At 36.6% G+C, this 14,982-nt stretch overlaps 1 protein-coding gene across 6 annotated transcripts in view; it reads right to left on the bottom strand.

Moving 5' to 3' along the window:
- ATG10 (autophagy related 10) overlaps positions 1-14,982 on the bottom strand; it is an 86,937-nt gene that overhangs the window by 66,415 nt on the left and 5,540 nt on the right. For 5 of the 6 annotated variants that reach the window (XR_003921804.2, XM_030003672.1, XM_030003670.1 and 2 more), the window contains exon 3: positions 13,282-13,401. The exons of the other annotated variant lie outside the window; for it this stretch is intronic. Coding sequence is in view for 4 of the 5 variants with exons in the window: in XM_030003672.1 (XP_029859532.1) it covers positions 13,282-13,401 (120 nt within the window). In the remaining variant the exon portion in view is untranslated. The remainder of the gene's footprint in view (positions 1-13,281; positions 13,402-14,982) is intronic. 6 annotated transcript variants of the gene reach the window in all.

The raw sequence follows: 14,982 nt of genomic DNA on the forward strand, positions 1-14,982 counted from the left end.
TGGCAATAAGAAATAAGTGTCCTGTCTCTGTCTTCACTCGTTTTCCTCCTCACAGAACCCTGAAGCTTCTCCTATGAAAACTGTAAATACTAACCCTGCCAGCAGGCTGAGGCCCAGGTTTCCTCCAAATACTCCTCATGAGGACCTAAGCTGGTCCTTGTTCTGCAGTAAAGTGACAAAACCGGCAACCCCAATATTGCCCCAACTGGCAACCAATGTAAGGAAATGAGGAGGCACATTCCATAGTAAAGTTGTCTACTTTTGCTACTGGGAGTGAAAAGCTCCAGCTCCAGCTCTTTCCCATCCTTTAGTTCACAAAACCATTCCTCCCTCTCAGAGTCACAACTTCCAGTCGGTAGCTATCTCACAGTCCTGAAAATTAACCAGTCCAGATGTAACAAAGAAAATAACTACAGAGATTCTAAGAAAATAAGGAAATTTAAGGCTGGGATGTTAGCTAACATAAGCCAAGAAATTTAAAACGGAAATTGAAATTTCAGTCGAAGACAGACATTTTGGCACAGATATTGCATGATTTTCCTTTGAGTATTGTCAGTCAAGATCCTCACTCCTGGGACTACACCTTCACAGTACATTCCAAATATATACAACATGTGGAGATGCTTTGAAATTTGATGATATTTGCATTCGGACTGACATCTTCTTGTAACGTGTTTGACACCAAGCACTTTTGTAACACAGAACTGAGCCGATTTCAACCCAAGTCTTTTCCAAAGAATAACGGGCAACTACACATGAATCAATAAGTGAACAGTTTGCTACAGCAATGAATGCCTCTGAAAACAGCAAGTTTGCAGGCACCAGATGGAAGAAGAACATTATTGCAATTCCTGCATCCCATTGTGTAACAGCCAACAGAGCCGTTAACGCTTTCTGGTGATTTCTAAGCTTTTTAATGTACTTTCCTTTGAAGGTGTTTTTTTTGTGCCCTGTCAGTCTGCAAGCTAGGTTCAGCTGTCTGGGAAAGAAATTTTACTGGCAAGCTATCAAATATGGAAAAATACAAAATACAGATGGAAATAAATACTAATGATCTTATTAAAAAAAAATCACTAGATGGACACAAAGTTTACATTATAAAGTATGACCTATTACCTACAGCACAAGTCTTTCACCTCTTACAAGACACAGCTTTCTTCTATACTAGAGCTGTCTGTCTTTCTGCATCTTAATCACTTATCCTACAGAAATGTCCACCTCATGATCCCAAGGAGTTTTTTGTTTTCTTTTTCAGAAAGGAAACTTAAATCTTATTTAGCATATGACATTATGTCTTCCTCCAGAATTCAGAGCAAAATGATAAAAGAGGTTTGAGTCAATTCAAATTACTTATTTTCATTGCTACCACCACAGATCACCATAAGAAAGATACCCATTGAGCAAAATACTCCCAGTTACAGACACCCATTCATGCTAAGTAGTATATTTTCCTGTCCCCAAACATATATGAACATTTAAACAATGTTCCCTCTGCTTAGAATGTGTGTTCAGTATCTTGTATACAGTAGAACTAAGTGTGTCTCATCTAAATTGTCAATAAGCATGTCTAAACTAGTCCCTGGCAAACCAGGACAGAAAGATTACACAACATTAACCAGCTGAATTCAAGTAAAAAATACCTGCTATGTATTAAAGATATATTGTCTTGCTCATTCAGAAAAACACCTGTATCCCATACAAATTCACAGAACCAAATTCATTTCTGCTGTAAACTAGAATAATAATTTTGAACTTGAGGCATTCATAATCACATTAGTACGAAATTTTAACACTTTGCTTTGGTAGTATCATGTTGAGTAATGGTCCAGTATGAAAAGAAGTCTTATTTTCATAGCTACATATTTAAAGGACATATACTAAGACTTGACTCCTAAAAGGTAAGAAAGCAGTGTCTCCTCACTGTGCATTTGTCTGTATGAGGAAAGAGAAGTTACTGGTATTATTGACAACAAAGTATTTTTCTGCAGCATAAGTTCCTAAATCTCAATCAATTTCAACGCTACTTAGTTTTATCTAGGAAGGACTAGGCCTCAAAATCACACACCAATTACCCAGTATAACTCTGCAACATCCTCAGGGAACACTGCATTCCAACCTCAAGAAGAAAGCTAAATCTCTACCTTTACAGTGTTAAGACAAAACCAGCAGTGGCTGTTTTTTAATTAATAAGGCTAACAAATAAGATTTGTGGTATAGAAAGATTTAGCATGCAGAAAGAAAGTACAAGGCTGCATCTTTTTCCAGAGTAGGAAGTAATAACTGTTCTTTGTAACAAAGGGGAGGAAAGGGTTTTTTCATGTATCTTGAGTGACCCACGCAAACAGTTCAGAGACAATGATGGTGAGATGGTGTTGGGGAGCAAACACAACTCAGTTAGACCTCACAGCTAAAAGGACAATAGCAATGAATTTTCTACAAAGTAGCAACATATGGAAGTTTGACCATTTTGCCTGGTTCTCAGGAAGCCACTGCTCACGCTAAGGCCCTAAAACTGCAATATTCGCTCCAAGCCAACATGACCTGTATGTTGCAGGCGAATAATCCAAACTCACTGAAAGATGAATCATATAATGCTGCTACCAAATAGAGGCATTTGGCCAAAATAAGAGTATTACTCCAATACAGATGAGCATTGCCCCTAGAAAATTAGAGCATAACACTGTACCAGTACAATTTAATTTAAAAGAAACAAAGGCAGGCATATATGCAAGACTGGCAACATGAAGTATTTTGAGGTTCACCATAAAAAGTAAAATGCTAACAATTTACTAGATTGTGATTTTGTTTCCTTTGTGGTAAAACAGTATTGACAAATACTATAGTGTCCTGTTTCTTGTTTGTGAGCTAATGTCAAACATTTGAAAAATACAGTCTGGACAAAAAGACAATGCTCTGCCCAGAGTTAGGGCAGCGCATCACCAGACTGCCCCTGGAGCAGCCAAATGCTGAAATTAGGATTAGGGTGTTGCAATCTCCCTTAGGACTCCCTCACCACTCTGGGAAGGAGCAAACTAATCTACACCTGGCACAGCATATACCGCCCATCATGCTGGTGCGGCAATGCCACCCAGACTGCTGGGAGCAAGGCTCATTCTTCTTCACTCCATCCATCCCTATTTGCCACCATCACTAACTTAGGACATATGTATGGACATAAAACAGAAGCACGCTTTAAAACCCAGGCTTCCAAAATGCTGCTCATGATTTGGGCACCTCTCTTACATCTCCGTACCCTACAATGGCCAAACCAAAACATAACTCTGTATCAATTAATTTCAGAAGTATTTCTATTGCTCCAAAATCCCTTTCCTTTACCTTCTCAAGACCAGGTTACTCCAAACACACATGAAGAAGTGTTTTTAGGAATGGAAGAATTTTAACATTAATCTTCTTTCTATTATATTTAAAATCACTGTCAGCTTCCATGTATATGCTTGGAGCATCATCTTTTTGCATTTTGCGTATCTTGGTGATTAATCAATTCTGAACAAGTACCACCAATATGTATCGTGTTCTACTGAATCCTAAACTGTAGTCTTAATATGAAAATGCACACAATTTAGAGATAAAGCAAACTGTGAGAGTAAAATTCAGAGTAACGCATGTGGGTCTTTCATGCATTCTAGTGAGCTTTTAACCACATGCCCGTCCCTATTTATGAGTTGTACTGAGTAAAAACGCTGTAGTGTACAGCCCGTTCAAACTCCTGAACAATCTAGTTTTAGAGGTTTAACTGGGCAAGTATTTGGCACCTACTTGCTCATACGTGATGAAGAATCATTGCATCTTACTAGTATGCTCCCCCAAAACTCTTCATCCCCATTATCCTCAAGTACAGCACTGCTTAGGAAATGCCACAATGGTACTATGTTACAAGACACATTAGTTTTAATATATTAAATAATATAGTAGGATGCCACGGTGTGGCCATATGAGCCACCATAAGCACTGTTGATATGCCCATCACTTCAGTACCTCTTCCACTCATGGTGGCTCAATCTGAACTTTTTCTGGAGGAGAAAAAAAAGCAGGGGGGAAACAACAACAATACATTGTAACAGTGGACCACTGTATAATGAACTTTTTTTTTGTTTAAATAGTAACACAACGAACAAGAAATGTCTATTTTTATAGCAGTTTTTCTTATTAAGACTACTACAGCAATATTTTTAAATTGAAAACAGAAAAACAGATTTTAACTTCTCACAAGCCTTTCCACTCATAAAACTGTAGAAGTTGGAACCTCTGAATGTTTTGCCCAGGTATCAAGGCATGCCAAGCATGTGGCTATACAAGCATTTGATGCAAAAGCCATGAAGCCTTGTGAAAAAAAGACATTACCCTAGCAAATTAAGAGGGGAAACACACAGCCCATGACTATGTGAATGTGTGGCCTACGTTTCTCAGATACTTCTGCTGTATATGCAATTACACACAGTTTTAAGGTAAATCAGTCAGCATAATTTACAGGGCAAAGACAACTGCTGTTGAAGTCCACTCTGGCACCATTTTTAAAAATTATTTTTTACAATCTCATAATAACGACTTAATTTATTAAGAAGGCACACATAAAAAAAGACAGACTGTACATTTATGAAATTAAATCACACTTAAAAATTATTCAATTAAATTTCAACTTGAAGAATTAAAGTTTAAAAACTTCAGCCTGGATTTTTCTTTTTTTGTTTAGATGCACTAAAACCACCCTCATAAATTTTTCAAAACAACTTTCTGGACGTCATGAAAAAATGCACTAAATAGAACTAAATAACAATACTTCTTTTTAATATCTATAATACAGGATCATTGGGCCAAATGAGGGAGCTTATAAATAATTCTATCAGTGGTATTACTAGTGTCTCAAAGTTCAGATTCTCAGAAAACCGTCTTCACTTACCAGTCTCAATGTGTGCTCCATAGGAAAAGGAGGTTTATTTACTGCAGAAGGAAGACATTCTACTAGGATTACACCATGCCTTCAACCTTGGTAACTCTAACTGACTTGTCACATTCACTTACCAAATCTGAATTAGAGCATCTTCTTCTGTGTTTGATGTAGCATTTATTTGCTAATATTAAGCGACAACTCTGAATACTAAGATAGCAGATAAAAAGTTGAAATCACTCTATGGTAATATCTAAACTAAAAAGAAATCACTTTTGGAGGTCATACAATGTGCTTCTTCAGTTCTCCCAAAAGCTTCATAATTAGTTTATATATTTGCTTTGAGATAATTTCTAAGGTTTGTGAAAACTTATTAAGCATATCCTACTGGGTAAAACAGAACAGCAATCAAAGAATGTGTAAGATAGAGAATTAAGATCAGAGTCCCACCACCCACAATGATAGTCAAGCCAACAGTATGTCATCAAAGCTGTTGAAAACTAAATGTAACTACTGCCAGGATACCAAAGTGACACACTGAAAATGATCTACAAAGGTCTGTGCGTGGGAGACAAAAACTTCCCATGTCTCCAGAACTTTGCAGAAGCATTTAGCCTCTTCCTTGAAGACTGAGGCATCCCATCAATGAAGAGCCCAGAAGCAGGATGTATCTGGGATTCAAATGACTTCTGTCACCACAGCACTCTTCCTTCATTGAGGTTTCTCCAGCTCAAGGAAGGGGTGTAATGTCTACACCAAAGTTTCTTCCAGCCTTGATATTTCTAAACAATGTCACTCCTTTGCCAAGCCTTTTCATGTTGAAAACAGTTAATAAAATCCACACCAGAATATTTTCTTGTGGTTTAAAAAAGACTAATTCCAATTTCAGATTAATACATTTTTAAGCAAAATCACAAGCATCTTCACTGCATTTTGCAACACACTTCAGATCTCCTTAGAATAAGTGGTTTCTTATTATTTTTTACACGTTTCCATCAACAATTTGGATTTCCCTTCTGTGACCCGGCATTTGAAAAGGTTGCTGGTACATATGCTAGACAATGAAGCATTAAGGAATTTGGAAGATGGGGCCAAACACTGGTCTGGCTAACACGGACTTACAGGGCACAGACATGTACTGTGGCGCAGTTAAGGCTGACTAGCAACATTTTGGGCAGCAGCACCAAAGGAAGAGCTCACTCCCAGCAGACCTAATGGAATTGGAATAGGAAGCCAAGCGTGATGAAAAGGGTCTGAGTAGATCCGAGACAAACTGAAATTAGAATACTTCCTTCCTATCAAAGCTACCAAAGCTCCCCATATCAGTTTTTCAAGGGAACATATTTTGGGTTGATTACAGATGCAGCATGATTTACTTCCCTTCTCAGAGCAACAGGGAACCTATTGAAAAGACTAGGGGTAAACTCACCTGTTTCTGAGCAACTGCACTGTTCTGATCATTCATTACAAACTGATGTTTTTGGTGAGTATGTAATATTTGATTGTCTCCCTCTTTACTAAGGTCCTTTCATTATTTTCTGCAGTGAGTGCTGGATTCCATTAAATATATTTACATTTTTCTCCTTAAGTACTGTCTGCTGAGTTTTCACTTCACATGTTTTAACCATCCAACAAATACTGTGGTTATGCAAATGTTTACACTGAGTTCATCTTATTTACTTTTGCACAAAAAAAGTTGTTGTTCTTAATTCTAAAAATACTGGATTTGTTTAGAGAAAAAAATGATTAATAATTACTAAGAATTGTAATTTTCTAGTTGTTATAAACTGAACAGCACAGCAGAACAGCTAATCACATGGTATTATGAAGTTCAAGAAACATGTCAGACTCATTCCAACGTCCTCCATCAGGCAGTTCTTCACTAACTAATGAACATCTGCCAGCAAAGGCGGAGTCCACATAAAAGTAAATACATAACTTAATCAACATGTTTGTGAAGCCTAGTGCTCATTTTCCAAAGGCAACATCAGATATTAACAGACCTTCAACATTCCCAACCTGCCCACTCCTTCATAAAGCAGCAATGGCTCTGGCTTCAGAAATGGTTCCACGCTGACTCACTTCTTCTGCAATACCCAGAAGAGCTGAGACAAACCACACACAGAGAATTATTACTCCAAGTCATTGCTTCCCTTGAGCTATTTGAATAACAAACAAAAAGAATGCATAAAGTGAATCCAGATTTTCCTATTTTACTCTTTTAGAATATAAGCTCTTTGAGGCAGGAGGACTATCTTCATTTTTAATTTTGTACAGTATTTTTCATCTTATCAACAATTCACATAACAATATATGTAATTGTTCTGTCCTTGCTTAAAATGTGTCTACACAGCACTTAACAAAAGCTGGAGTTGGATGATGGTAAATACTAAAGTCTAGAATGAAAGGCATCATTTCAGTGCAGTTGGCTACCTAGGCTCATAATAAAGTAAGTGAAATATGACTTCGTAGCATTTGAACAGTTTCAATCATAGGGAGGAAAAACCATTCTGTTCACTGTGATTTACCTTGACTAGAAAACAAGAGGATGACTGAAAAGGGAAAAAAAAACCCACAAATATAGAAGGGTCAGATTCCAGTGTCAGTGGAAGCAGAAGCTACTGCCTCACGGTCAAGATACCAGTGCCACAGTATCCCTCAAAACCAAGCCCAGGTTAAGATCATCAAACTTGCTACCTCCCACAGCTGGTCATCATTGCATCCAGTCTCCATGAAGAGCTTGTGATGAACAACTTACACAAATCTCTTTTATAAATTTGGGTAATATAAGATTGTCAATATAGAAATATTTGAAATGTGTTTCCACATGTGAGATAAGTTATACAAAAGAAGACACAATTCCATGTTCATTGATACAAATCCTGACAGATCCCTTGGCAGGACAGATTTGATTTGGATCAAGAAAGAATATACACTGAAGATTGTGGCTGAATTAGCCAGAATACAGTATGGTGGTTACACAAGATTTATATTGTCTGCAGAAAAGTATAGCTGACACTCATTTGGCATAAAGTCAGGAGAGCACAGAAAGACAACAACTGATTCAATCAAAATTTAACCAGAACAAAATTGCAACTTAAAAATTTTCAAATGGCACCGTGTGTTTGTATCAGTTCCTTGCTTTGCATCTCATGCTATTTTTATTCTATTGGAAAATGCTCTAAAAGATTTATGAACTCTTCAGCTCATATCCTAGGGACCGAATCTGATCTCACTGGTTGGAAGGGTGTTCTCCACAAACTCAGTCAAAAGTTTATGGTTAGTCACAATGTCATTAGTAGTTTCTGTTTACCAATCTGGATGTGAAAACAAACATCTTGATGAAACTAAATCCACAGAAATAAGAGAATGGCATTCCAGAGGAACATTCTCAATCTTTTTCTAGTAAGATGGCAAATGGAAGGATAGGGTCTGCATAAAACAGCATCCCCAGGCACCTGGTTAGCTAAATAGCTTGACAGCTCAAGTTACTGCCAAGTACAGAGAGGAACTTTCTTAAACTGCTTTAAGTAGATATTAGCATTTAAGCATACCTGTCTCCAGATACCTTGCTTTATAGTGTCAGTGCACCTATGAGGACATAAACACTTTTTTACATTTACCTTCCCCTAAACTTGTGTTAAGGGTCATTTCAATATAAAGAATAAAATCCAACTCATGATGCTTATACTGTACCCACTTAAAGCTGTGAGCCTTCTCACAGCTCCCAACACCCTATACAGTCCTCATGTGAGTTCATAAGGTAACTCCTCTACTGCCTAGGACAGCTCAGGCATTAGCAGGAGTGTGTCTGGAAACTAGCAGATATCAAAGGTTCACTGACATGCAAAAAGATAAGAAGGAGACAGTCTGAATTCTGCAGGCCTGCCAAATAGCTGAAGAAACCATCAATTAGCTATTAGGTGCAAAGCAGAAGCCTCCAAGTTCCAGAAAATGGAAAACCTGCTTCATACTAGACAATATGCCAACTTGCTGCAGTACAGCACAGTGGTTCCCAAACCTGGTCTTAGCTTCCACTGTATTCCTGCTGGTCCTATAGTGCAGGCTGTCTCCCATTACAGCAACTTACTGCCTATCAGGTGATCCTTAGTATCTCACAATACCTGCAATACAGGAACCTCTGTGCAAGTAAGAAGTTCCAACAGGAGTTAGAATATAGCAACTCACAGCACCCTTACCCCACCCCCCAAAAAAGGGTGGTACTTTGGCACACTAACATGTGCAGAACCATTACAGGTACTGACTGTGACTGCCCATTCTGACCCCCAGTATCACAAAGCCACAGCGTTCCACTGCACAAGCATGACAGTCTCAATGCAAGGATCTCAATCAAAGCTTAAGCCAATGCTCCAACAGTTTATCCTTAAATCCTTTTTTTTTTTTTTTCCCAGTTGCTACTTTACAAAAGACAGTCCTCAACTAAGTATAAGCTTTACCATCAAAGTGAAATCTTGGCCTCAGTGAAGTCACCACCAAAAATCACTACTGCTTTTAATGAGCTCAGATCCATATTTTGTTGTATGAGATTTACATGACAAAATGCAAACATCTACATCCAGGTTAACCATCTAGCTTCCCTTGATCATCAGTGAAGAAAAACAGACACTTTTAGACTCATCTTCTCCTAAAGAAGACACCTAAAATAGGTTGACTGATTTATACCCAAAAATGCTTTTTTACCTCCTCAGGCTGAAACAAAGATTTAAGTGACAAGCTCTATATTGCAGATATCTAAAATAAGCAGGAAGAAACCCACACAGAATTTTATTCTTGGTTTTCAGATGAAAACACAACTTGTATAAATGGAACCAAGCATAACACATAATACAGACTGCTCTGTAGAAAAGACCAGAATACATAGTTATTCATCACTCCTTCACCAGGAAGGCTCCAAATATTTAGATACCAGACAATGAGATGGAAAATTGGAAACGTTAACTGTCCATATCACCAATAAGCTGAAATAAACTTTTCAAATAATTTTATCATGTTCTCTGGAGATCCAATAAGATTAGCACATTCTTGATACTGTGGTAACTGACAATTGATTTTCTATTTGAATAAAGTTACTTCAGCTATTCTGTGTATTTTCTGTATTGTATCATTACATTTCAATATCTTCACAGATTAAGAGTGAACAGAACAGTAATAATTTTGCTTCTCTGCAGTTTCAACATCCTAACCATACTCTTTGGTACAACAGTATATACTCACTGATTTATTCAACATCACCTCTTCCCTGACGTGTCTTTGGTTCAATTGCTTAAAGAGGAGTTATAGCCTCACTATGGACAACCTTCCCATATTTCCACCCAGCTTCAAAAATCTGTCTTCCCATTTTTCTCCTAATTTTCACCTTGCCTGCCAAAACTAACATTCTATTTGCAATCTCTGAACGGGATTCCCAGGAACAGGAAGAGGAGAAGCCTCTTATGCCCTGTCATATACCACAGTATATTTTTTTCCTTGTCTTTTTGTCAACACTGGTTGTTCATAAAAATGGATATTGATTACTTGGACCTTAATTTCCTTATTTTTGCTTTCTTACTGTTCCTAGTTAATTATCTTACATAAAACTATTTATCATATATCCTACCACACCTTGAAGGAGACTACTGACAGATGGAAATATTCCAATACGACACAAATGGTAGAGATACAATACAGAAAAATCTAGATCATTACAGTAACTCTGAAACTGAAAATTGTGAAATATGCAAGTATCAGACAATGGCCACATTTTTTCCAAAATAAATTTAAATTCTTATCTAGAGCTCCTTTAGACTTGAACTATATAAAAATAAAATTTATAAATTTTCTAAGGAAAAAATGCTAAATATTGAATGCACATAACCAGTGGAACCCTTTCCAATTTCTACCAAGACCACAACTTTTGCTGAATTCTACTCATTAGAACGTATTTCAATAACTTACTGAGAGAGCTTGCAGTAACTGCATAACACCATGTGATTTATGGGTGCAACATATACTTTTACAAAAACAAAACCTATTTAAGTAACAGGCTGTTAGTGCAACAGGACTCTGACATTCAACATTTGTGGAAAAGCAGATGCATCTTATACATGCACTGCCGTGCTTGAGCAAATTTACCCCAGTCACCATTTCCATCTTTCTTCTTAGTGTTAAATATATAGTTTTACTTTATGTATCCACAGGAAATTTCATTTTCCAACTTATTGGTGTGCTTCTTCCATTTTCTAGATTAAGTAACTTTAACAGCCGGGTTACCCTTCAGAATATACATTTGACATAATCTCTATTAGGCAGTGAATATTTTGGAGAGGAAACTCAGTTTTTTTCTTATGCGTATCCTTATGTCTTATAACTTACATAATTTTCTAAGACCTTTCTCTTGCTTCACCTTTCATCTTTACTGCTACTATGCAACATGAACAAAGGCTTCTTCTCAAAGAGGACTAGCTAACATTCAAGGTCTCTTCTAACCTAGCCATTTCTATGATTCAAAACATGAAAATCTTTCACAATATTTCAAGAGGTAATTATTAATATCAGTATCTTGATAAACCATAGTTTGGCCTGGAATCATATTTCATTATATTGAAGACTGTTTATTATTATATTTCAGTATATTAAAGACTCTGTTTCAGTATGTTACAGGCTCTGAAGCCTTTTTTGTGTTGTGACAGTTTTTCTATAGCTGATACTTCTTTGCAGAGGGACTCAATAGCTTTTTACAAGACGTTCTTTTAAAGTACACTCTGTAATGAAGACTCGATTCATTATTAAAAAAAAGTCACAATCGTTAAGAGCAATTTTGAATATAAACAGTCATCTGTTCTTACAAGTCAGGACTGAAGTATACAAACACTGTCATAGTGACAATTAAGTAACAACCTCTGAAGAATTGATATTAGCCTTCATTTTAAGAAATACTAGAATTTAAATTAAACAAAAACTTAAAATGCTTCAGCTACCTTTCAGGTGACTTACATACTATGCTTATAATTGGTACTTATCAAACAACTACAGATAATGATTCTAAAGATTATATGGATTCCGATTCATATCAAAGCTGGAGTATCAGCAACAGGCTTGTAAAATTTTTTTTTTTTTTTTTTTCAGTGTATTAAACGATTTGTCTTACTGGCAACTGAACCATGTCTCGTTTCCAGCTTACTTCTGGCATGTGAACCCTAGCTGTTCCTCATGGCACTCAGAGGGACCAAGGTGCTGCTTTAGTCCAGTCCTGTACTTGCACTGACTAGCCAAACAGAACATGAAGATCAGACTACCTGCCAGAAAAAGTCATTTTCATCTAGCCAGCCATCTGCTTTCACAAGATTTTTAAGAAGCAAATACTTTTTGATATCTACCCCTCTTTAAAATACAGCTGAAATGTGTGAGTGAAATAAAAAATCAGTAGAAATTACTACATCACAGACTAACAGAAAGCATGACTGTTTTACATGCCATTTTGTTCAGAAACCAGGCCAAAACAATACTGATTTCAGACCCTGTACCAGAGTCTCCGGGGTGGGGGGTGGGGAATAAAATCTGTGCGCTGCTGAAAAAAAGAATTGCTGCAGAAAAAGGTAACTGGAAAATATGCCATGTCCACCTATTCAATACTTTATAATATATAGAATATGTTGTTTTCAGTCAATTATAATCCAAGATTTGTTTTCATATTTATGGTAACAACATAACACGGGAGTGAATTTCTACTGTTTTTATCTTGATTAGTCAATAACCTGGAGGTCTAATGCAGAATCAAACAAGCAAATAATCATTCAGATCAGCTCACCCCAAGTTTAAGGAACGGCTTTCATTTTCTGGAACGAAAAAGTTTACTCTCCTTCAAGAACACCAAATCGATTTTATTTCCCACCACCAGTTCCAAAAAATTGCTCAGTATTTTAAGTTAGTTCCACAGTAGAAAAGTATACACTGAGTACAAAATTCTTATACACAACTTACTTATTTAGTAAATATCACTTCAAATGATTATTAACCTCAAAGTTTTCTTTATTTTTTAATTAATATTTACCTCTGAGATAACTAAATCTTCATGCTTAATCTTTTTCCACATACAAAAAGAAGTTTCCTTAATGTTAGTGAATCAATGTGCAAATAAAAATTATCCTTCCATGAGGGAAATATATACGTAACAGATGATGGAGCCTTTCCATTTCCTCCCAATTTTCATCACCAATATAGCTGTATGCATGAATAAGAGCAACTGTAGGTAGAATAATTAAAAGCCACTTGTAACTTAAGATCTGACATCTTTCTGGAGGGAAACAGTATAGTATTTTAAAAAATCCTGTTCATGATTTATTTTATAAACACAAAAGTCTAAAATCTGTACTTACTTCAACATGTGTAAATAACGTTTGTTCAATGTTATCATTGTTTTTCTCCTTCAGATCTGGTGGGAGGTCTCTATTTCTTACTTGGAACTGTGTTTTAGTAAGATAACCATCACCAAGGTCCTGTGTTCAGAAAACAAGAAAGAAAAAAATTTTCTGTAACCAAGTATCATCACTGTTCTAGAAAATAAACAGAGCATGGTATTTAGGCATAAGTTCCAAGTCTTTTTATAGGCACCAGTGACGGCATTGCTTTTCAGCATCTTCTCACAGGTAGTTTACACTAGTTCTTGGTGTTAAAGGAGTCAAAGACCTGAACAGCAAAAATAAAATTTAGTATAGCTATTAATTGAATAAGACAACTGCTACCTGGGGATCAGGTTGAGTGCCAAAAAAATGGAACAGAGTGAACTAAGGTCACGAAGAGATGAGCAGCTATTAACAATTTTGATCTATCTCAAGCAGTATAAACTTGCCAATTCTTGGTAGATTGGTTTAGTTTTGCTCTGTTCCCCCTCTAACTTTCTTAAAGTCCTGGAAAAAAAAAAAAACCCCACAACACTTCAGAACTTAACATGTGCAGAGTCACAATTTGTTCCCTTCTCTTGATCACGTCTGAGGGTCAAATGTAAGAGAAAACAGACAAAGCTGTACCTTCTCCCAGTTCCCTTTTTATCATTCTGCTTCCCAGGCCATACGGTCTACTGTTGTAAAAGGTCCTTGTGCAATTTCAGAGTGGCAGGAGAATGTTTAAGAGGTTTCCCCCTGTGCTGACCTGACTATCTGCACACATATATAAACATTTTTTTTTTTTTGTTAGAAGTAAGAGGAGAGAAAAAGTTTAATAACAGATCACTGGAAAAATGTACACTCTGAAAGGGAGAAAGAGTACACAGAACATAAAGAACAGTAGTTGCATGTTAAGAACTTATTTCTCAAAGGAAACAAATAAATTGGGGTTTTATTAGCTGTTTCATTACGTTTTATTTTAGAGAAACACAGAAAGCATATGTGCAACATCTGATGAAAAAGGATTCTATTCAAAACAGTCTCTCTACAAAATTCATTAATGTAGCATTAAATTGCTTGACAAGGCTGCAAATTTAACTATAATTTAACTCTTTGGTTAATCCGTCATTGCTGACAGAGTTTATTTCATGTATTCTGACCTTTAAATCAACATGGGTTTTATTCTGACACACTAGCTCTCTCTTTTCAAGGACACTGTAGAATAGATGTACCTCCAAAATCTGCTATGGGCTACTTGTTTACTTTGTTCTTACCAAGTTTCACACATAAAAAATGATAATGCTCTCTACATGTATTTTGTCCATTAATTTTTAAGCATGACTCATACTATGAACAACTACCTTGCTCATAACTTCTCCTATTGCATGCTTTATTTTCTCACTAAATCTCATCAAGAGCATGAATCCACCAAACTTTGCTGGATGTCCTGGCTGCAAAACAAACTGCATCCTGTGCAATGAAGAATCAACCATGCAGAGGACAACAGTGACAGAAAAAATAAGCCTAACTTGGTGATACAAAAGCCACTTCTTTCACTTTCAACACTCTCTCAGGTCTCTCCTCGTGGAGCTTCATGTGAGTGTCAGCAGGAGTAAAGCTACCTGCATTGGTATTTATCCCTGTAAGAGCAGCAAAGAAACTACTAGAGCCACCCACAGAGGTAAAATGCCCCAA

This window comes from Aquila chrysaetos, chromosome Z (assembly GCF_900496995.4).
Source record: "Aquila chrysaetos chrysaetos chromosome Z, bAquChr1.4, whole genome shotgun sequence".
Lineage (NCBI taxonomy): Eukaryota > Metazoa > Chordata > Aves > Accipitriformes > Accipitridae > Aquila > Aquila chrysaetos.